The following is a 25,084-nucleotide window of genomic DNA, read 5'->3' as shown; positions in this document are numbered from 1 at the left end:
ATATTTTCTTACATCCCTAGTAAACGCATCCCCGTACATATGATACGCTCAGAGCTAGTGACGTCGAATAAACAGAACTAGGAGCCCGGTGTTCCAGACCGGTGTTCGTGTCCAAAGCGCTGTTATTTGAGTTAATAACAGTTATGAGTTATTTTTGAAGTTACATTAGTGATGATTTTGACGTGTTTTTTAGTGACGCTTGTGACGTGTTTTCCGTACTTCTGATATGTTTTTTCCATACGTATTTTACTTAGTTTATGTACTTATTGTACGCCAAACCATGATGTTCCTTAACCTCCTTAACCTAACTGCGGCCGTTGGTGTAGTTTTGTTGCCTGGCTTAAAAATGACACGCAAAAGAGCCGTACAAATGATACGCAAAAAGGCTAAAATGCGTTCTTGTGACACGCGGATTGTCCTTGTAATGTCATGCTATTTATACGCCTTCCCATGAGATCGGGTTGCAAATGCCATATCAACAAGAATTAAAGAATCATGGTAAAACTACATTATTTTATCGTGAGAATTAGGGATCTCTCCCGATACCGATTGTGATACCTCCACAAAGTCAAGACACAGAGTCAAAACTGTATAGAATATGCGGAAAACTATGGTTAATTCCATTCCCACTTTAAACAGAGAGACTATAACAGTTGCAGTGAATGTGGTTGATTATCATCTAATGTCCCATGGACTACAGATGGAAATTAGCTCGTTTGAGATGAATGTATTTTTGTACGCGGTCCCTGATATAAATAAATGTAATAAACTAAACTAATCTTCTCCGTCTTTATGCTAAAGTCATCAGTGTATGAAGCATTTAGCAATATGTGCAGCCTAACCACACTCATAATCATAAAGTACAACAGCGGCATTCTTGGCGACAAAATTAATTTATAGGCTGTTCAACATCTCCCACTCTCTCTCTAGCTGGCTTGCAAACTGTATAATTTCTCTGTTACAACACTCTTACCAACCATGCCTGCAGTGTACTGTGCTGCTCGTGCCAAAGCATACATCAGCCATACAGAGTGCGTATTACAGAGTGCCGTGCCAACTTGACCCTGGAAACTGGAAGCCAAAGAGGACTCCAGGGCATAGACTGAGCCAGCCGCACATGACAGGTGGATATATAGTGGATATGAACTGCTCATGGAGAATTAATTGCTAGAGCAGGGGTCGCAAACTTAAAAAATACCTGGGGGCCAGGTTGTTTCCTTCTGAGGTGTGGGGCGACGACACTCAGGGGAAAAAATATGTTTTTTTCTTTCGCTCTCCTCTCCCTTGGACCTTAGTAGAATAAAGACCCTGACACACCAAGCCAATGGTTGGTCGTTGGACAGTTTCGGGCCGTCGGTGAGCGTCCGCCGGCCTAGTTTTTTTGGTGTGTCCCGCACCGCCGGCTCTAGTCTGCCTGTAGCGTAGTTTTTTGGGCTGATTCGGCATGTTGAATCGGCGGCGCCGCCCGTCGGTGGGAGAAGTCACTCTGATTGGCGGTGCAGCATAGACGAATCAGTGCACGAGAAGAGAAATGGAAGTGAGGAAAGCAAGCAAACGAGAGGAAAAACACAGAAGGCTCTTCTCATTTTTCATCTTCATCTCATCTGATCATTCCAACAAACAGATATTTACACAACGACATGGCCATCTGGAACGAAGCTAAGTGGTGAGTGAGAGTCGTGTGTTCGAGTGCAACTTTTTGGCCAAGAAAAAGGCGGCGTGAGGCGACGCAACAGATGGCCTTCGTCGCTGCTAGTTCTTTTATGTCAGGTTGGTGTCCCCAGCTTAAAGGTAGGTTTATGGTCACCTTAGTTGTATTCACGTAACGTTCTTCCAGTAACATTTGTTGACTTCTTGCTTATCCACAGGCTGTTATGTTTCTACACCCCCTGGCGTTTCGGAGCTCGTAGCGAGCGTGCCATCTATGGAGGCCAGCGCCACGGTGTTGCGTGGGTATAAACAAAGCTTAAAGCTGCTTTAAGACTGATTGCTGGACGATTTTGTCATCCTGCCATTTTTTATGGCCTGATTTTGGAGCCTTATTTGGGCAATTAAATAATTACTCGAAAATAAGTTAACATGACCATATTTCACTTTACTTTACTGTTAGATACCACCTGTGTGCATGTGTAGACCAGTTTTTGGTTGGGAAAGAGTGCGGTAAGTGAGATTTTTTAATGGTGTATTCGGAGAGCAGCCGGTGCCCTTTTGAGTTAGACAGGGGCAGGCAGGAGGGATGCAGGCATGCTGCCCTGGGTGGTGTTGGGATAAATAAACAGAGGTGGCCAGCCACATGCCTGGCTGCCAACCTGTCTGCCAGCGAACAGTCCTCAGTGGGGCGACCCTGGCTCCTATCATTAAGGCAGACTCTAGCTCTGAGCCAGAACTTGAGTTTAGAGGTATTTTCACATGCCTGGCATCATGTGGGAGTGTGTGTGCATGTGCTCGTCTAGACACTGGGAGAACACTAAAGAAGAACACACTCTGACTAATGCCATCTGTGTGTGTATATGTGTGTGTGTGTGTGAGAGAGAGAGAGCATTGTGAAGTGTTCAGACACCATCACCATTAGTCAACTGAAGGCCAAGAGCAAGGACACGGAGGCATGTGTCTTGGCTTGACTGCTCGCATTAACAGCACCATCAGATGGGCAGAGTAAAGAAATAGAAATGGCCTCAAGCAGAGAGTACGCGCCAAAGATCACCAACTCCTATCAGCTCCAATACACGCCGTCATCTTGATCTGTACCAACCCTGGGCTGAACCCATTTAAGCTGCCTGATGAAGGTTCTCTTTAATCCTGAACCTCAACCATTTTCTTTCTTTGAATCTGGCCCTCTGGACAAAGAATACCAAATTAAGAGATGATCATTTTTGTAGTACATTGCATTAGAGAATGGTCCTGTTCTGTATGTTGTGGGGAATAGAACTCCAGAGTGCAGCAAGTTTTGATAGTTTAAAAGTGACCTAATGAAAACTCCTCAGTAATTTTGTTAAGAGCTTCCATCATCCCTTCCTGTCGCTGAAAACAAGTGGAGTAAAAGGAACGCAGGGACAGCTGAGACAGCTTCATCCGTCTTCTTGATTGATACCGAGAGGGTAAGAGGAAGGGAGGGAGGCTGAGATCGTCGCTCTCTTTCCACGCGGAGGCCAACAGAAAATACTTCTATGCAGACACAATCTATTAAAGCAAGCCAACACTCGCAAGGATTCAATAGCTGAGGGACGCCATTGGCTACAGTTTGAACTCAGCTATTATAAAAGGCTTGCTTTCCGTTTGGTGTTTTTCTTACACAATGTTTGTCCCTTATGTACCAGTGTTGTTCATCTTGTTTAGAGAGACTCAAGGTTGCTCTCAGGCCATGTTGACAACAAGCAGATGCTGCCTGTCTGTGCGTATGTGTGCGAAAGAACGACTGAGACAAATAGAGAGGGGGGAGAGGAAGAAAGTGTCTTTTCTGTTCAGTAACAGGATTTCTAACAACACCAGTAAAAGGTCTGAGGAGGTCTTAATCACGGTCTTAAAACAACTGCAGTGAAATAACAGACCTTCCAGACCTTTTTTTAATACCTCACCTAATTGCTTTTCGCAATTTCCACAAGGTGGGAAACACAAGGGCCTTTAGTAACTCATCTAAAGAAACGTGACCAACAACTAGGCGTTCCCAGCCACTGTGAGAGCTTGGACTAGAGACGCAGAGCTGAAGAGCAGAGCGATGACATCATCTTTCACTAATATGAACCTGCTTGCTTTCTGTCTCTAAATATGGGATGAGAACACAAAGTCAGAGAAAGCTGGCTAGCTAGCTAATGCTGTTTAACTCATGTGATTTGCTTTAATAACGAACACATACCACACACCCACACACCTCTCATGTGGTCAATAATCATGGTCCTCCTACTTTCTGGCAACCTTCAGTTCCTTTGTCTGCCAAGCTGACAGAGATCGCTGTAAATGTGTTAAGAGTAAGACTATGAGATGACATAAGCCTCACGCAAAGTATTGCCAGGCGCGGGCCTATCCGTTTCACTAACACTGACTGTGATGACAAGATGCCTTCTGATTTTGGATTAAGCCACAAAGGTTTATATAATCTGCATCAGACGGCCACTTATTAAAGCCTCACAATAACCACTTGTCCTGTAAAGACACCATAAACTTTTCATACAAGGGATGTAGCTCAAAGTGCTTTACAAAAAATGTTTAAACTAGGGCTGTCAATCGATTCAAATATTTAATCGCGATTAAACGCATGATTGTCCATGATGAATCGCATTAATTGCACATTTTTATCTGCTCAAAATGTACCTTAAAGGGAGATTTGTCAAGTATTTAGTACTCTTATCATACTCAATATGTTTGCTTTATGCAAATGTATGTATATATGTATTATTGGAAATCAATTAACACAAAACAATGACAAATATTGTCCAGAAACCCTCACAGGTACTGCATCTAGCATAAAAAACATGCTCAAATCATAACATGGCAAACTCAACCCAACAGGCAACAACAGCTGTCAGTGTGTCAGTGTGCTGACTTGACTATGACTTGCCCCAAAACTGCATGTGATTATCATAAAGTAGGCATGTCTGTAAAGGGGAGACTCGTGGGTACCCATAGAATTCATTCACATATCTTGAGGTCAGAGGTCAAGGGACCCCTTTGAAAATGGCCATGCAAGTTTTTCCTCGCCAAAATTTAGCTCATGTTTGGAGCGTTATTTAACCTCCTTTGCCACAAGCTAGTACGACACCAATGGATTACTTGAGTTTTCTAGTTTCATATGGTACCAGTATCTTCACTCTAGCTTTAAAACTGAGGCCGCTACGACCACGCATTTCTCATGTCCCCATGTTCAGCTGCCACCTCCAATAATTTATCCTTCTCCAGTTCCTCCTAGGTGGACTTAAAGCCATGCACCCACTTGGTAAAAGCAGCAAAATGGTTTCTTGGAATCAAGATGATCGAAAGAAACACAACTCAGAGCCTCCTCTCCACCCCATGCAGCCCCCAAAAATCACTATTCAGAGGGCCAACAAACGAGACAAGAGGGAGGACAGACACACAAGAGAAGACCTGTCCCGTGATGACTTGTTGTTTCTGCTCAGTATTCTGGAGGGAGAACTACAGGTAGGGGCCATTTGTTCACATCCCACATACACAGTCATTCTGTATAGTCAAAAGTCACATAAACCGTGTGTGACTGTAGCTCATCATAAGATATACTTGAACTAAAGCCAGAGTTCTGTTTGTCACACTATAGGCCAGAGATGAGGTAATCGTCGTGTTGAAATCAGAGAAGACAGACTCAGCTCTACTGGGGGCCCAATATGGTTTCAGCAGACCGGAGAAGGTGCTCAGAGCCCTGCAGAGAGACTCCCTCCGGGCCCAGCAGGACCACCTGCAGGATGTGTACGAAAAACCAATTGCTGAGGTACCAACAGCCAATAGTAAGAAATTAGACACCATATGGAGCGGGTGATCAAATTTAATGAGGAGGAATGCATTACTGTCTGACAAAAGAGCATCTATTAGGGCTGCATCATTGCACAAATTTGCTATTTTGCACAACAGGTGTTACACGTGCTGGATCTATTCTTCTGCAATGATTAGGCTATAAATCTCTAAATTGATTTGTACGGTTTTATTCTTTAGGGGAACAAGTTTCCAATGAAAACCTCTGTGGATTATCCCAAGTAACCAGGACATTGTTTCAATAAAATTCCAGCACTGCACAGAAAGAAATCTTAAATCTCAAGAAAGTGGGAAAATGCATCTTATTGTAATTTGGGTGATCCTTTAAAATTCATGTTTTACAGTAACAAGAGCTTCACTTGCCAAATTTACACACTATGTAGGCACTCCTTCCTCTCACTGAGCAACCCTTCCACAGGTGAAGTTAAACCAACATTTTCCTCTTCACATCCATGTGTTGTTTTCCCTTTTCCCCCTCAGCTCGACCACTTGGTGGAGGCCCAGAAGCGCTCATCCGAATGGATGCAGGAGCAGCTCCTGGAGGTGTCCCGCTCCCACAGCGGCGCTCTACGCAGGCTGGAGGACCAAGAGAGGAGCCATAGAGCTTTTATCCATAAGTGCAACTGCCTCACCACTCTACTGGAGGAGGACAGAGAGAGGTTGGTGCACCAAACCCTCGAGGTTCAGATGAATGCCTACGCTAAGACAACATTGATATTCCCTATTTCCCACTAAATTGGTAGCCTGCCTTGAAGCTAGACTCGTAGAAACATCCATTGCCTTTCAGAATCCCTCCCGATGTAAAAGAGATGAGGATTTACAGCTAGCGTAGAAGAGGCTAAGGGATTAAAGTATTTCAGCACACTGGAACAAGCCAGATCTGAGCTCTGTGATGTACACTTGTGCCGGCTTAAATTCTTTTAGCCTATGTTGGTCTGTAATGCTCTTCATGGCTGAGTGAGAGAGCAAAGGCGCTGTTGGCCGCTGCGCTCCTACCACCCCCAGTGTATGTGACCTCAAGACTGTACTTAGATTTACTCCACTCAGACACAGTCCATTACATCCTGGACTTGGTTAGACCCTGCGGCCAGCCTGGCTCTGTTCACTCTCCCTTGTAAACACATAAACATGCACTCACATGCAATTACATGTACGGCCTAAATTGGCACCCGCCTGCCCAATTCAACAACACCACACAGCACAGGATGAAGCCCTCTTCTAAACCAAGTAAATGGGCTGATGGTTTGCTTGCGGGTTAGAAAGATTCCCTTCAGAAATAGAGAGCACATTTAGATGTGGCCTACGGGTATAGCTAGGTCTAACATGAAGGTGGTCACTGGTTCTCCTATGCAATTTGAGGCCCGCGACGGGAGCTGTTGTGTCGAAGTCCCGGGTTGTCTCGGCTCATGTACCATCAGAGTCCACTCTGTAATCTAGCTGTGTAGAGACTTGGGCTTGCAGCCTTGGGAGGAGACTAGTTGTCTGCATATGTGTGCCAATGTGAAAACGTTGACTGATCCACCACAGGCACACACGCAATTAAAGACCCAAAATAGCCACGCCAGTAGAGTGATTAAGTTTACTAGAATTCTGTCTATTCAAATACAATGTGGAAACCCTAAACATGCACACATGAAGGCTTTGTGGTTCATCATGGCCTAATGATGATTAATACATGAGTAGACAGCATGTCTGTGGTGCAGTGTGAACCCTGCGTGTCTCATACATTCCTGACTGTTTGAAAACAGAGGATTTTCATCTCCCGTCTGCCCTCCTTTATGAATTCCTTTTAAGAACATGTGTCTAAAACATCACTCTTGAACCTATCGCATAATCTGAAGTTGCAGTATTAGGTTGGGCTGTGGGGTGTATCAACTGATTTTTGTCTGTCTCTGACCAAAGTAACTTCATGTTACTCAACTTTTACCCCTTCCTTAGTTTCCCTTTGGTGGCCTCTGGCATCAGACAATAGAGTGCTACGGGAATGAGTCCTAAAACCCAGAAATGAGTTAGCCTTTTAGCACTTCCGGTTCCCTTGTCTCGAGGTCAATGAGTTTTTTTTCCAATGGGTTTTTAGTTAGATGCCTGAAATAAGGTCTGTGGTTAACACAAGCTTAAGAGATTGTAATGTTTTGTTCAACGACATAAACTACATCAATAAATATCCAACTTGTGAATTTTGAAGCCTTTTTGTGTCTCTAAAAAGGCGGTTACTAACAAGTGGCTAAATGAGACTACAAAACGTCATCACACCAACTCGTCCACCTTTACAGCCTCGTTGTGTAAACTCACGCTCATGTGGTGTTGTTCGTTTATACACCATGTCATACTAGCTTGTCACGAAGGAGGCCAAATAACGCTCCAAACGTACGCTAAAATTTGGCAAGGAAAAACTGGCATGGCCATTTTCAAAGGGGTCCCTTGACCTCTGACCTCAAGATATGTGAATGAAAATGGGTTCTATAGGTACACACGAGTCTCCCCTTTACAGACATGCCCACTTTATGATAATCATTATGAGCAAGTCATAGTCAAGTCAGCACACTGACAGCTATTGTTGCCTGTTGGGATAGAGTTTTCCATGTTATGATTTGAGCCTATTTTTATGCTAAATGCAGTACCTGTGAGGGTTTATGGACAATATTTGTCATTGTTGATAACAGTATTAAATACTTGACAAATCTCCTTTGAACATTTTGAACAGACAAAAACTGTGTGATTTATTTGCAATTAATCGCGATTAACTACGGGTAATCATGCAATTAAATACTTCAACCGATTGACAGACCTAATAAATAATAATGGCATCCCTGAAAACACAATAAATACAATAAATTCTCTTCATGGCATATTCACAATCAATCCACAGCTATTTTGCCTGTATATATTTATTTGTGTTCTAAGGCACACTTCAAAGAGTTTATATTCCCTTTCTTTGTGTTCCCAACTGCAGCTTCTTTGAGCTTGGCACCAAAAGGTTTGAGCTGAGTCAATGCCTGCATTTATCCACAGGGTAAACAACACAAGGCACATGGCGATACAGCCTGTCCCTTTCATCTCCCTCTCCATCCCGTCCTTCTTACATCTTGCTCTGCAGTAGCCTAAATATTTAACTGAAAGAATTTCCACTCCTACTCCAAATCCACTTCAACTATCTTTCAATCTCCCTCCCCGTTTCTTTTCAAAGCATGTGCTCTGAGCCAAGAGAGCCACTCAGCCTGGCTTAAAATCAGCACCCCTCTCTCTTTTTCATTTCCCTACAAACGTAGCTCCACAAGGTGCCATGTGCGCAGCAGATGACCTGTTTTAGCAGTGAACTATACTGTAAATTCCAGTCACGGCATATAATCACTTTATGCCATAGTATGATCCCCGTTGCGTGTCAAAGGAAGATTACATCTGCACATCACAATGCAGCAATCTGGTTGTTCCAACCTCAGCTATCAGAACATGCTCCGAGTCTGTGTGTGTTTCCTATGGTCTGTCACTGGGCTGACAGCATCTCAGCATTAACCGCGCACACATGTTCAACACACCAGAGACATCCATGCTCTCATCTGTTCACTTCAGTTCTGAATCACAAACTCTTCACAGGCTCTACCCTACATCCGCAAACCACTTTTAAACCAGTTCATGTATTCACTCCCCAACTGATGTGGCCTTCTCATCAATACATCATCAATAAGTGCTACAGATGTAGGAAAGGAAGGCAGATGATCTAGAAAAATATTATTTAAATAGACTAAGAGCCATGCTTGTGGCTGTGTGAGGCTGTACTGAGGCACAGCAATGCTTTGGGCTAAAAGTCAGTATGCTAAAATGTTCACAGTGACAATGCTAAAATGCAGATCCAAAGTGGGTATAATGTTTAGCATATTCATCATCTTAGTTTAGTGTGTTAGCATGCATAGTTTTATCTAGGTTGACTGGTTTGGAGGGCAAAGGGGCTCCCGGCTTGAGGGGGCGTTCACGATCATTTTCCGAGCCAGGAACTCCGATAATTCTGACGTGAATGCAGCACAAAGCCTATGGCATTTTACACTGCATAAATTAGCCTATCGGCTAGCACTCTCTCTCCTACCTTACTTGGTTTAGGTCACTGCATTTCCCGACAGAACACCACACTTGAGTTTCAGCCCACAACCACGTTTTTGCAGCCTAACATTGTAGAAACAGAGCAGCCAATACTGGTAGCAAGAGCAAGAAGTTAGCAGACCATGGACAGCGAGACGGCATTCACACACACAGAGATGAGAGAAACAAGCACGGCAATAATGAACAGCAAAACGCAGTGAAGACTCTCCCACTGAGCTGAAATGAAAAGAGTGCCTCAAATAGTTAAGGTTAGGCTTGGACCTCGAATAGTTACGGTTAGACATTGACTTTGAATAGTTAAAGTTAAGGTAGGTTGTCGGGCAGCGAGTCTCACAAGAGTTTTTGCCAGATTTCGCCATTTGTGAGTTACCTTCTAGACATGACCGGAAAAGTCAGACCTCCAACATCATTCGAATTCATCCTCTGCAGACCATGAATGAATGAATACATAATTTCATGGCAATTGATAAAATAGTGGTTGAGACATTTCGCTAAAATGTCAACCTGCTGGTGTTCCTCGAGGTCAGGGATCTTGAAAGTCAGTAGGATTTCTCTTCTGGGGACCATGAATGTCAATACAAAAGTTAATACTAATCCATTAAATAATTGTTGAGATATGTTAGTCTAGTGGTGGACCGACCGACCAACAGACTGACATTGCGAGCCCTACGGCCATGCCACTAGCATAGCTAACAAGCAATCAGTGAAAGAGAAAAGCTCTCTGGCTTGGTTAAACGTGGTGAAGGAAACATTTTATACATTTTGCTCAAAGGAAAAGGATAAAGTAAACTTGGCTGTGCCGTAGCGGAAACCTACAGCTGTTCTGTCCATCCCTCACACTTAACACACATCCACCATCTACCGGCTCAGCCAATAATGTGTCAGAAGAAGAAGTGCATAAATTACCATAGGGGTCTAGCAGTGCATCACTTCAGAACAGAACCGCTGTTCTGGTCGCAAGCTGTTGGGCCCATTTATTAGCTATACACAACATATGAGGTCGGTTTAGTCACTCCTTCAAATTTTATTAAATGTGCTCATAAATGAAGAGAAGAAAGCCAGGACAGGCAGGGCTGAGCAGCTGCTTTTCTTTTTGCATCTTCAATATGCCTCTTCTGTGACCTTATACAGCATTATGCCTCGTACAACTGGAGGATTTGTCAAAGGCAGCAGCTAAAAAAATTCAATATCCCCAAATTACACCCCTGGATGAAAATAGGAGCTAGGACAACAGAACAGAGAGTGCTCCTCTCATATAAGGGGCAATGTTTGAGGGTTTTCTTGGAAATGCCTTTGAGGGATCGGATCATGCTTGTAATTGAGGAAAAGCGCTGCAGATTGCCAACCCCTCCTCTAAGCAAAACAGGACCTCATGAACTCTGGTTTGGGAGTTGGTCCGTGGATAGGAATCGCAAAGAATGAGGAGGATTTCTGTCTCACATTCCACAACCAGAGAAATATCTCACCATAAACAACAGCTATTCAACATCAAGTTATCGCCATTACAAACCAAAAACAAGTCAAGATGAAATATTATCAAACCACAGTGATCTCTCACTGTGAAACAGGCAGCCGCAGTTGTAATCAAGCAATTAAGAGATTAAGGAGAACGCCAACAAGGAGCAGAATACAAGCCTTACATCATTAACTTATGTAACTGGCGTGGTCAGACAGTAACTATGTATCAAGGCTGCATAGTCTCTGAGGGGAAGAATTCACGTTAAGACTAAAACACAGTTAATTTGGGGTATATGCTGTAGACCTACTCTCTACATTGTTGGTTTCACAAACCAGGGTTCCGGCTAGTGTATTGCAAGCCTGGCGGCCCTGCCGGGCCTAAATTGACTCCCTGCCGGGCCTAAGCATCAGGGAATTATGTATTTTTAAGATGTTTTTTAAACTAAAATGTGTTATACATAGGGCTGACCAGAATGCTTCGAGGCTTTGACTGTTGCCATGATAATAATCCTCCAAATCAATATTCGAATGCTTTGTTTTTTGCTTTTTTTATATACAAGTATGTTATAATAATGTATAAATCTCCAAATAGCCCATGAAATAAGGAATAATTGCACAACATTATTCATTATTCAAATTCAACATTAATTATTATTAGTTATTCTCTGATGGATATCGCTCTTTGTTATGTGTAGAGGTGCGTGTGTGTACAGTAGCGCAGCAGTGGCACTATCCCGACGCTTCCAATACCTTCGAATATTTCTCACCGTAGCTTCGAAGCCCAAAAAATGGTATTTGGGACAGCCCAAGCTATACAAGTATAGCAAACTCCTTTAAGGAATAACTCAGTGTGTAGGTTGAGTGCTTAACGTTAGCGAGAATCAGTGTTTGCGGTCGCGAGAGAGAGAGCGAGGGAGCATGTGTGTGTGTGTGTGACGGACTGACGGCGAGTATGAAGATAACAGTATAGCTGTGAGCGTAGCAGTGCAGTGTGTGTACGGTCTGTTTAAGCCGTTGGTGAATAAATTGTACAACTCCTCAAGACACAAGTCAAGTTCACGTGCTTTGCTTGCCACAGTTTACTGAAAAAGTTAGCCCCGAATTAGCCACAACTTCGGCTCAGGCTCCTAAAGGTGGGCTGTTGAGGTGGACCAGCGCTATCCTCATTATGACAAACCACTCATCAGAGTTTTGCTCTGCACAACCCCAACCCCCAGCCCCGCCACCAGTGCTAACAACTTTTCTGGCGGAAACCCTGCAAGCTGATATTTAAAGTGCTCTGCAATAAAAACAAATGTGTCAAAGTGACGCCTGATCTAGCGATGCAATAAGCTATGTAATATGCTATTCTCCTCCTATAAAATGTGTTGTGTTAGCACGGAGCTGCTGAATCTGACTGGCGCTGACAGAGACATTCAATAACCGTGGATGCATTGTTTGCACATTTATAAACTATTTTACTACTACTTTTCTGCAGCAAAAGCTGTTGGGAACTGTTGCGCAACCTTTCGTTGCTTCCTTTAAATATATGAGCAATCTCTAGATTTCCATGCCTGGTGTAAAAATGCTTCAGAACATAAATGTCTAAAAACTGAAGTTTAAGTGCGTCTTTGAGGGCTGTTTTGTGAATTCTTGGGTGATGACGACGTGACACAGGGGGAATAGCTCTCCTTTAATTGGGGACTAGATGGGTTTGCATGACAGAAAGAAATCCCACCAGAGGTATATATCCCAGTGAAAGCTGGAACTGGGAGCCACAGTGCGAGTAAGTGTTCCCGGAGGGAAAACATGCGTCACACACAGACCTATATGTTTATTTTTCTCCTGCTGCGCTGGTTGTACTATCATCTAGCGAAGATAAAATGCCATTTATTTTCCCATTATGACTTTTTTCATTGCTGTTGTCAGACAAGACTAGCAGTGAGAATAATGAGAGTATAATCTGACATCCCTCCCCGCTCCACTGAGCTCATACATTTGACTTGAGTAATACCATAAGAGAGGGATACAGACGAAATGGATGATGCCAAGAGAATGGTATGAATTGCAGTTACAAAAACTAAATTGCAATTCGAAAGAGAGAGAGTTTATGAATTGTACCTTGTTCTTTTTCTTTATAATCTCATTAATACTTGACAGTTTGGCAATATTGTTCTCGTTACATTCCTGCCAATAAAGCATATTGAACTGAAAAAAAAGAGAAAGAAAAAAGAAAGAAAGAGAGAAGTGAAGAGAGAGAGAGACATATGGATGTAATTGAGGGCCTATGAACTGATGATGTCATCTCACAGTCAGGTTATCAGGCCCCAGGCAAAGCAGCTACAACTCACAAAACATGTCTCTCTTCTTAAAACACATGGGAACACCAAACACACACACACACACACACACACACACACACTACAGTATGCATGAGACAGTTCCTAGGACATGCCAAGTTAGGCCAAGCACTTATGCAGCAAAGTTAACATGTTTGCTCGGGCTAATCCTGCAAATTGAGCTTGTTAGCCTTTCTAGTTTAAATTGTGATTAAAGCTTTAGTTTGCTTCGCACACTCACACAAACACATTCTGTCCTTCCCATTAGCCTCTTTGGCATGGCTACACAATGACCTCATCTGGAATGGGCTGAACTCCAGTAAAAACACACACACACACACACACACACACACACACACTCATGCACACACACACACAGTAGTAGAGCCTGTACAGTCCCATATAAGGACTTGCTGATGATGTAATGGGCGCCAAGGACTGCGAGTGAGACTCAGTGTGCAGAGCACTTCTCATAATGTTTGGTTTTCCGGATGGAATGTCCACATCACTGGGATCTCCGGGAAAGGGAGAGGTGAAAGAGTAGAGACGAGCTATTCTCTGAGGATTTTAAAAAGGACAGAGGCCAACGGCACAACACAGGTAGGAACCGTCAAAAGACTTGTGAACAGTGGAAAAGATATAATGTGCATTTAGGAACGTGTGTCACTTACATACTTTTTAACTGCAAGATGAGTTACGGGCAAAGTAGGTACTGCTCTGCATAGACTCGATAGAGAAAAGTCTTGCCATGTTGGTATCAAATAACAAAAGTGCATTTCAAAAAGGTGTCTAGGTTGTATATTGTATATAACCTTTACATGGAAAAATGTAAGTTATCACTGTTTACAATTCTTTGCTATTTAAAGAAGACAGGGCAATACCCACAACTAAAAGTGAGACCATTTAAAAAACAGTTTTGAGGTTAGGTAGTGTAGCATACTAATCTATGTATAAGAGCAATACCATAAATAGTATACATTTTCAGGCATGAGATCAAATCAATTTGGAACGTTATATCTTTGTTAATTGAACCCATCCACCCACACACGTACGCGTTACAGCTGTAAGCGATATGTATCTTAATAACAAAAGTACAGATGCTCTAAATGTTAATATTATATTTTACATCCAACATTAGCTTCCCTAAAGATCTTATCCACAAAACTCTCCACTTATCAGATGTTTAAAAAGGAAAAGAAAAAGGGCCTTGGGAACACTTTTCAACATGGAAACAGGAAAACATGCAACTAAGAATGTAGACTTTAAACAAATGTCAGCACTGTGGATACCTCCAGCACTAACAGCAAGCAGTCCACACACTTATATGAGATTGATCCCAAATAATACAAATCGACTGTTGAGAGATCACTTTGAAGTGTTCCTCACTTGCAATAACACATGACAAAGAAATGTACAGTGTGTATTGAATGCATTTGTACACTGCTGGCATGCATCTGGGGAAATGTGGGGAGTGACAGCACTCGGTAAATGTAGCCAATCTGTAATTACTCATGGAACAGGGGGGGAATTCCTGCCTCTCCTCGCTGGAAATGGGGTAGCGTTGGAGGTGCACAGAAGGAGGGTGATTGGGTGCAGTGTTGAGGGTACTCAAGGGTAGAGGAACTTCTTAATTAACAAATGCTCCCTGCCAAGGGACCATCTGCCGCGGCAGTCTAAACATCCCACAGAACGCATGTCGCCTGGGGAGAAGTGCACAACAACATGGAACATGGAATTACATGGATAGATCTACATGTTTTAGGGTTTACAGGTCGGGACACACACAAACACACACACAGATAGATGTACAAAAGAAAAAAGAAAGTATTAGTAGCTTCTAGGGCTGGGACGCTACGTCTATTTCCCGATTCGATACTATCACGATACTTGGGTGCCAATTCGATATGTATTGCGGTTCTATATTTACAATTTATTGCGATTTTTGTTAACTTTTTTAAGACTAGACTATGGGAAAAAGTTGTATCATACACTTCTAGGGACTTTTACTTTGGATAATATCTAAATTAATACAGTAAACATGTTTGATTTTCAGCATGTATGTAGTCAGATTTGTCCTGAAGTCAAATATTTCAGTCAGTTCCTTTTGTTAACATCTTATTTTGAAGACCGGACGTAGCCACACGTGTATACTTCCTCTAACTTTGCTAAGTCCGTTGCTAGCTCTTACCGTCAGCTCCGTTCTCTTTAAACATCATGGTCAGCTCCATTGGGGCCGTTTGAATGCATTTAACATAAATATCAGTATATAGGTGCTCTACAGTTGTAGCGTCGGTTGATTTGACCACTGAGATACGAGTGATGGCTAGATTGACCGCACGTTACCGCAATACAATACCGTTTCCTGTCCATGACAGAGTTAGCATGCAGCTTTTGCCATGATATCTAGCTCTGCTTTTCCAGGCAATGTGTGAAACCCAAAGTGTTTTTATACTTTACTGAATGTGTAGTGTTTACCACTTTGGTATTAAAATGTGAGGGTGCAGATCGTATCCACACGAACCTTGCGTTGTTTCCTACTTTCTCGTTGCTGCTCACTGCGGCCGGCTACTGTTTGTTTTGGTTGACGGATATGGAACCGATATGACGTCATGTTACTCAGACTACAACAATAAAAGCAGTAACTTCCTTCTAACTCCGCATAGACTCAAATGAAGCAAACATATTGATTCTGGCATTAAAGATCGATTTCAAAATGGTAAAAAAAAAAAAAGAAATGGCGAAACATAGGTGAATCGATTTTTTTTCCCACCACTAGTAACTTCTGTAGAACTTAGAGTAGGGAGGATTCAAATTCTTCTGAAAATTTGAATAAATGTTTATGCTGGAAATACACAAATTAGGAAGTTATTTGTGTTTAAAAATTATAGCCCATTGAGGTTAAGTATAAACATTACAAAGTTTCCTTGGAAGCTGAAATAAGAGTCAATTACACAATAAAACCAGGCTTCAACATTCAGTTTGACATCATTTGTTTTTCTCCACAGATTAAAGCTCCTGATTGCGAAGGAGAGAGAATACCAAGAGATAAAGGAGAGGAAAAGTGAAAGAGAAGTATCAACTCTGAAGGACGAGCTCACCAAGCTGAAGGCTTTTGCACTGCTGGTTGTGAGGGAGCAACAGTGTCTGAGCGAGCTGCTGGAGGAGCAGAGGCTCCGTGTCAAAGAACTGACCGCCATCACTGACCAAATCCAGCAGGAGGTCAGTGCCACTTACCCCGGCGCAAAGGAGGAGGAGCTCAAATCCCTGCACAACAATCAAGTTTCCGTCTCCCACCAAAGCCAGAACGCCATGACAGCCCCGAGCCTCCTGTCGGAGGTCGAGTTACTGAGGAGAAGGGTCGTGGAAATGGAGGGAAAGGACGAGGAGCTGATACGCATGTGGGACCAGTGTCGAGACTTGGACCGCAAGCTAGCGAGGGAGAGCAGCCAGTGCCGCAGCTTGAAAGTTGAAGTGGATAAACTCAATGGCAGAATCAGTGAATTGGACAGGATAGAGGGGGCTTTAGGGAAGAGCAAACAGGACTGCAGCATTTTGAAGGGCAGCTTGGAGCGAGAGAGAGAGGTTAGCAAGATGCTGTCTGGTGAGCTCGACACTCTAAAAGTTAGGGTGAGGGAGCTAGAGGCTGTCGAAGGCCAACTGGAGAAGAGCGAGGCGGTGATTAGGCAGGACCTGGCCAAGCTCAGGTCACTGACTGTGGCTTTGGTGGAAGACAGAAAGACCATGGCCGAGAGGCTCCGGCAGGCTGAGGAAAAACTCAACAGGAGGGAGGGCAAGAGAAATGAGCAAAGCAATTTGGCAACAATGACAGAAAGACTGAGAGAGGAGAGGCAGCAGGCACTGAGGTCTAAGGCAGATTTAGAGGAAAGGATTAAGGGCATAGCAAAGGAAAAACATGAGCTCCAAGACAGACTAAAAACGGAGGAGGAGAGGAATGGAGAGCTACAGAGCAAAGTAACGATAATGAAGAATAGGTTACAGATCTTGGAAAACAGGAAAGAAAAAGAGGAGAAGTACACATACAGCTCTATCCCAAACAACGCCAACCGCCACTGCCAAGCCGAGGACAATAAAGTCAAAGAATTGACCCGGGAGCTGGATAGGTTGCAAAAGAGACTACAGGAAAAGGAGATGATGGAGGAAGAACTGATGAAGGTGGAGGAGGACTTTGCGTCCCTACAAAAGAGGTTCCATGATGAACAGAGGAAGTCCCAGGCTCTAACAGAGGAGCTAGAGGGGGCAAAGAGGGAGTTATCCAGGTATGAGCAGGCAGAGAAGCAGGAGGTCAACCAGGAGCACCTTCTCCTTTGCCGGCTTCAGAAGGAGCAGGTTAAGTCCAGACTGTTAGGCAGAGAGGTTGACGCCCTGAAGGAGAAACTCCAGAAGCTGATGGGAACAGACGAGTCCATCTGCAGGGTTCAGACGGACCACTCCGTGCTCCAGAGGAAGCTGACACAGCAGGAAGCCAGTAACAGGGAGCTGGCCAGAGAGATGAAGGAGCTGAGTAGTGAGCTGGACAGGCACAGACAAATCAAGAATCGTACACCTGGTGCAAACAGACAACTCTTTTCAGACCTCCATCAGACCAAAGAGGTTCAGACCGAGCCAGCGGATAGCCTGCCGCCTGACTACAGCGAGAAACTAGATGGAGAAAACGAGGATGAGGACCCAAACCACAACGCAGAAGTCATAAACAGAAGAAGAAGCTCTCTTGTCAACAACCTGAACAGCTTGAACAGCGCAAACAATAACGGGCAAACGGTAAATGGAGAGGTGATGATGTTAACGCACACACCAGGGCAGCCGCTGCATATCAAAGTAACACCACATCATATACTCAACACAGCCATGCTCGAGATAAGCAGCCCCACCGGAGACGCGGCAACGTCTTACACCAGCACAGCCGTCATCCCGACAAGCGGAGCCTCACCTAAACAGAGAATCACGATCATCCAGAACTCAGCTCTGTCTGCAGTTAATACTAAAACCCCTCCTTCAAGCCCTGACCGCACCGTCTCCCCACTCGACGGTACACCCATCTCTCGGGTGTTGAGCCCAAACTCATCACGCTCCACGACGCCCGACCACGGCAACTCCCCCATTCAGATCGTCACAGTCAGGACCTGTTCTCCAGATCCGGCGGAAGCTGCGAATCAGGCCGTCTTCTGCAAGACACCGGAGCGGCAGAACAGCTGGCAGAGGTCCAACAGCACCGACGCAAGTCCCAGTATCGTCGCCACGGAGGATAACAAGATCCATATCCATCTGGGGAGCCCATATATCCAGTCTCTGAATGGTATCACCCACAGTATCCCACAGCCTGTCGGGCCATACTATCTCCGACACGAGCAAAGAACTCAGGTGCTCGCCAATGGCTGTCACGTCAAAGGTGTTGGCACGATTACAAGTAGCATCACTATATCCCCTGCTTCCTCTTCAGCTTCACATTCCTCAAATATTACAGTAAGTGGCCTTTGTGATTAGGTGAAAATGTATGTATTCTGAACATAAAGTATTATGTTTTCAGTCACATTCCTCAACTAAAGCAATTCACTTTATCTAATGAGAACCCAGAGTTTGTTGTGTTTTGTAACAATTATGAAATAAATGCTTTGTGGTATTGTCCTATGTCTTATAAGAGCCTTTGTAAAGCCTACTTAGTCTAGTTAGTGTGTCCCTACACTTACTGAATTTAACCCTTTATTGACTGTATGTTATGTGTGTCAAGTGCCTGAAAGAGCTAAATGAGACAGCATTGCAACCAAAAGTGTGATGTGCTTTTTACAATTTTCTGTTTCATTATTGTTATTTTTTTTTTCTGTTCATTAAAAATGTTTCTGTTGATTTTATTTATTCACCTTGAATACTTTTGAGAGGAGGCTGGCATCAACAAAGCCAATAGGTTGCCAGCCTGTTTAAATGCAAAACAGTTGGAATCAGAAAAGTCAAACTCAAAAAAAAAAAAGAATAGTTTGATGTGGGTTGTTTTCTTCCAGGGCCAACTCCACACTGCAAAGCACAACACATCAACAAGCACATCTAAAACTCAACAGATTTTTTTAAAGCAATTGAGGGGAGAAAACTAAAAATTACTGGGATAGAAAAGTTACAAATCAACATTTGAATGCTGCGTAGCTTCTTTTTTTTTGCATTTCTATTTATTCTGTTTAAACTAGGGATGGGCATTTCAAGCAAAAATACTATGATATTGATATTCATTGGGAACTATTCGACCATTCTTCGATGTTTTGTCTATTTTTTTAAGGGTGATGACAACATAAAATATAAATATGACAACAGACATCCGAAGCTTCATTCTAAAACTTCAATAGAACCTTTGAATGTAAAAAAAAATGCAATTTGCTACAGCCCTAAGAAAAGGTTTATGTGTTTGCTCTGTTTGATTCAACAGTTGAGTCACCCACTATCTCTGCCACAGCAAAATTCCTCACAACTCTGTGTGTGTGTGTGTAAGTGTGAAACCTCCTTCAGATATGCACTGGAAAACTCAGCTCATGTTTTTCTGACAATAAAACTTGGAACACCTCGTAGTGGTGGGTCTGTTCAGGTTTTATGGTGGATGGACTGTTAAAAGCCTTTTCTATTCTGAGCAAAAATTGTAAAAAGGTACATTGTAATTCTTAACACATTTAAAATTGAAAACTTATATACGTTTAAATCCCTTTTAGACTTTTGCATAAATCCATTAACACATTTTCTCAGCTTTTCCTCGTTAACTGTCAAAAAAATCGGTTGACAATCGGCAAAGAGCAGCAATTAGCATTCAGTCTGGTTTTGTTATGCTGCCACAGCAGGCAAAGCATTCTGCAGTCATCACCTGCCAGCTAAACCTCCCAATGCACACAAATGATGCAGTTTCTTTCATGGTTGTGTTGATTTGCTTACTTTATAAACATTTCCTGTTTTCGTTATCAGATTTTTCTATCACTTAAATGATAATCCAATACAAACACGATACACATATGACTTAATCCAATTTTTTAAACTTTTTTTGTTGTAAAAAACGGCTGTTTAATTACTCAAACTGCTCTGTAAGGCATCAAAGGAAGGACACCTATCCAGAATATTAAAAGGTAAGATGGATATGGTTGCAAAATATAATGGAAAATAAAAGCATATTTTTGAGAAATTTATTATCTCAGTGTATCCATCCAACTTTCAAAATAACCCACTAAGGATTAGAGAGCGATACCTGGGCTTTGGGTATCGGCCGATACCGAGTACTGATCAGATACCAGTCTATAATTAATAAGCTGTATGCCTCACCGTGTGGAAGATACTGGGATCATTCTTTTACGTGTAAGGCAACATCAGGCTTGACTTAAAAATCACTTTCCTAACTTTGTAAAAAAAAATGTAACAAATAAATACATAGATAGAAATGTATTTAATTTATATTTATTATTAAAAGAAGAAATCATACACAAGCAACTTGGTAAAAAATATTCAAAATGAACAGAAATTATAATTCAAGTGTGAACCGTTTTAATGCAGCAACAAATTGGTCAAAACTTAAACAGGAATTAAAATTCCAGTATATGATGTATATAGTATATAAACATAGAATTGAATTCAATGGAACGGCCCCATTGTTACCAATTACGATCCAGCGATTTGAGTCAGTATCGGCCTGATATCTGATCCACTATCGGTGCATCCCTATAACCCACACACATGAAGCAGGTTGTGGGAGCCTTCTAAAAAAAAGTTAAACAAGAAACAATTTATTATTAATTTAAAATGATCTAGAATGATCTATTCTATGCTTTAATTAATTTTCTGAAGTCCTCTTTATTAATTATTTTCAATTAATATAATCATCATTCACGCAACCATCATCTCGTCTCTCTGTAAAACAACATTTGTTGATTTTAAAAGTTCTCTATAAATAAACTGACTTGACAATTATCTGGTTTTAGGTCAGCCAATTCTTTTAAATAAATTGGAGCCTAGTATCAACCCTTAAACCTAAATCACAGCATTCATGGTTTTAAGTCAACAACAGATCAACTTTTTAAAAAAAGGTCAACACCACAAAATATATGGTTAGAAATAAATGGCCTGGTTAAATAGCTTTAATAAAAGTCATGATGAGCTGTGTCATCTAAAAAAAGAAACTAGCTGAAAGCATTGGGGGGGCACCATGAGGCTTCCTGCGGTAGGAGAGGCTGGCAGGGAGCCGGCGTAGCAGGTATATGATGAGAAACATGGAGAAACATTAACCACACTGACATCACTGGTTGGCAAGGTGGAAACCAGATGATGACAGTTTAGGGCAATCTGGAGCGTGACAGAGGCCTCATGAGAATCTGTGTCATTAGTGTGAGCATTTAGCCACAAGACACATCACCATAAAAGTCATACTGCTTCTCACGAATCTCCTCTTCGTTCTCGTGACTTCAAAGTCAGTCCCATGCTCCATCTAACGGACTTCAGCTTTCCTTTTCTGTCTTGTCAATTTTCAATCAGCCTCACAGCATTTTCTGTCAAGCAGTTCTGTGGTACAAATGTGAGCAAGGATGGGATGTCAGACAGTCAGGGTAAAGGGGTCAACCTAGAATAACAAAGAGGTGCACACATTTCTCATGGATTTATGTGGTATTGATGTTTTTATCCGATTTTTTACAAAAGGGCAACATTCATGTGATCACAGCTCATTACACCACGCTAAAGCATCTAGGCCAGTGATAAAGGCCATTCCACTTTCAAAAGTGCAACACTATGACTAGGGGTGTAAGAAAATATCGAAAAAATATCGCTATATTTTGTTTTGTGATATTGCATCGATTCTCAAAAACACTATCGATTTTTTATTAATAGTTTACATACTAAGATTAACTCAGTCAACTTAATTTGCAAAGAGATGCATCCTCTCAGTGTATGTACCCTCTCAAAGTAATGCTATGATGTCGGATGTTACAGGGACTGTGATAAATGCAGATCCCACTGTTCTGATTGCATGAAAACGTTTTTTAAACTCAGATTTTATGCATATGGCGGTGTGTTCTTTATAGTATGACAGTTTTCCTAAAATTAGATTTTTTTTTTAAATTGCAATATATCACCTTGCTTACAGTATCGCAATATATTACAGTATATTGAATCATAACCCCTGTATCATGATACGCATTGTATCGCCAGATTCTTGCCAATACACAGCCCTAACTACAACATCTTTACACAAACAGCGAATGCTTCACAAAACAGTAAATAAAACTGCAGGAGTCAACATCAGGTGAACAACAACAAAGTTATGCCTCTTTTCTCTAATCAGATTCCTCTGGGGTCGCTGAAGAAGCCATCAAAGATTCCCAAGACCAAAGGATTAACTAACAGAAGAATCAACAGTGCTCTCAATACAGGACAGAAAAATGGAAAAACTCCCTCAGCGCACACAGGGAAAACACTGATCTGAGAACACCCAACGGGCCTGCGACGACAACATGTTAAGCACTGCAGTCCGATTTAAAAAAAGAGTACATTTCATAATAAAAATATGCAAAGTATATTAAAGAATTGTGATTGTAACGTCAGGCAGTTTCAGGAGGATATTGCTGCTGCTCACATGTAAAGATAAACAGCTTGTTGTCCATTTATTTTTTACAGCTAATGTGGGTACTTTTCTCACCAACAGTACAAACAGTAGCTTATCTTACTATAATTAATATACGGATGCACCGATCCAACTTTTTCAATCCCGATACTGATAACGACATCAGGGCTTTGGGTATCGGCCGATACAAAACACCCATCCGATACCAGTATTTAATTAATAAGATGTATGCCTCACTGTGTAAGTCAGTAAATGTGTAAGGCAACAACAGGCTTGACTTAAACATCGCTTTCCTAACTTTATACAACAAAATGTAACAAATAAATACATTGATATAAATTTACTGAATTGATATTTATTATTAAAATATTAAATACACTAGCAACTTTGTGAAAAAAATCTTCAAAATTAAAAGGAATTACAATTCAAGTTTAAACCTTTTTAATGCAGCAACAAATTAATCAAAACCTAAACATTAATTAAAATTCTTATATATAATGTATATAGTATATAAACCTAGAATTGAATTTAACAGATCGGCCCCATTGTCACCAATATCCAATCCAGCTTTTTGAGTCAGTATCGGCCCGATGTCCGATCCGGTATCGGTGCATCCCTACATTAAAATTGAGAACTTGTAAGGCATAGTCAAACGTTCTTCTGTTGACTGAAGAACATTGGAGGAGAAATAGAGTAAAATTTACAGAGGCTGTAATATAATTATGATGTAATTGCTAATAAGGGTAAATGCCAATGATTGCTTCACATTATTTCCCAGAATGTTTTCCTCCTCTGAATAAATGTGCACAAGTACTCTGCTTGGTGAGTATTGTTTATGTGTGTTATCAGTGCAGTGGTGGAAGTATTTAAATCTTTACTTAAAAGTAAAAGTAGCTATGTCACATGTATTACTTTATGTATTACTTTATATATATATATATATATTACTATTTGGTGGTTAATATAACTCTATAACTCACATGTTTTCTGTGTACAATTTAAATCTAAAAAGTAGAACTGAAGCTGTCAAATCAATAAATAAAAAGTACAATATTTCCTGGTGAAATGTAGTGGAGTTGAAGTATAAAGTAATTTAAAATGGAAATACTCAAGTAAATTAAAATTGTACTTCAGTGGGCTACAGTACTTGAGTAAATGTACTTAGTTACTTTCTACCACTGGTTTGTGTGTGTGTGCAAGTGAGAGACCGAGAATATGTCTGTTAAATATAAAGGTTTCATTGAATAATACCTCCAGGAAAATACACTTTAACATATTCTGCTCATACTCTGCTGTCCAAAGCAATCAGGCCTATAATAACCCAGCAGGACACATTACAGGACTGCCCTCTGTTGGTATGCAGAGTGCATGAAGCTGTGAGAGGAGTAGCCTCAGGAAAACTTCCTCTGTTGATGTGTGGAGATGAGAATAAACAAAGCAGAATAAATGCAGAAAGTTATGTATAGAGGAGACCTATAACTGTGAGGTTCAAGTGAAGGTATACAGGGCATGACAGACAACGTCACAGCAACAGTATTATTGACTCACACACAGAAATACTAACACACGTGTTTACTGACGTTAGCTCACAGTTAGCCACCGACGTTTCTTAGCAACAGCTACAAGCTAACATTAAGAGTTCAGTTAATCAGGACACACTAAAAACCTCCCGGACCACTTGAGAAACATTTAAAAAGTCATATTAAAGTCAAGCAAGTTACCTGAATTAGCCTCGTGTGCCCACCACTCGTCACCCAAGTCGTCTCCCATGTTTCCTCAAGCTAGTAGCTTAGTATACTGTAGTCTGTCCAATCCAAATGTACCGCTGAGAGAGAGAGCCGGGGATGCGTTCAGGAGCAGCACGTTTAAAAACAGGATGCCAGGGGTGCGTTCAAGAGCAGCACGTAAAAACGTTTGAGATTTCCAAGATAAAGTCATAACTTTACGAGAAAAATCGTAATATTACGAGAATAAAGTTATAACTTTAAGAGAAAAAAAGTCACAATATTACGAGAATAAAGTAATAACTTTACAAGAAAAAAGAAAATAACTCGTAAAATTACTACTTTATAATATTGACTTTATTCTCATAATACTACGACTTTTTTCTCTTAAATTTATGACTTTATTCTCATAATATTAC

The 25,084-nt window shown here is 41.6% G+C and overlaps 2 protein-coding genes across 3 annotated transcripts in view; one reads left to right on the top strand and one right to left on the bottom strand.

Moving 5' to 3' along the window:
- cmss1 (cms1 ribosomal small subunit homolog) overlaps positions 1-24,802 on the bottom strand; it is a 40,049-nt gene extending 15,247 nt beyond the window's left edge. For both annotated transcript variants that reach the window (XM_037789286.1, XM_037789287.1), the window contains exon 1: positions 24,663-24,802. In XM_037789286.1, the coding sequence (XP_037645214.1) occupies positions 24,663-24,711 (49 nt within the window). In that variant the 5' untranslated portion in view covers positions 24,712-24,802. The remainder of the gene's footprint in view (positions 1-24,662) is intronic.
- Positions 16,355-19,216, top strand: LOC119499965 (filamin A-interacting protein 1-like). The gene has a single exon (XM_037789284.1). The coding sequence runs from the start codon at positions 16,659-16,661 to the stop codon at positions 18,849-18,851; it is 2,193 nt and encodes a 730-aa protein (XP_037645212.1). The 5' UTR covers positions 16,355-16,658; the 3' UTR covers positions 18,852-19,216.
- Positions 24,803-25,084: the final 282 nt, after the last annotated feature.

This window comes from Sebastes umbrosus, chromosome 13 (assembly GCF_015220745.1).
Source record: "Sebastes umbrosus isolate fSebUmb1 chromosome 13, fSebUmb1.pri, whole genome shotgun sequence".
Lineage (NCBI taxonomy): Eukaryota > Metazoa > Chordata > Actinopteri > Perciformes > Sebastidae > Sebastes > Sebastes umbrosus.
The sequence above is the reverse complement of the archived record's forward strand: the minus strand, read 5'-3'. Positions and strand labels throughout refer to the sequence as shown.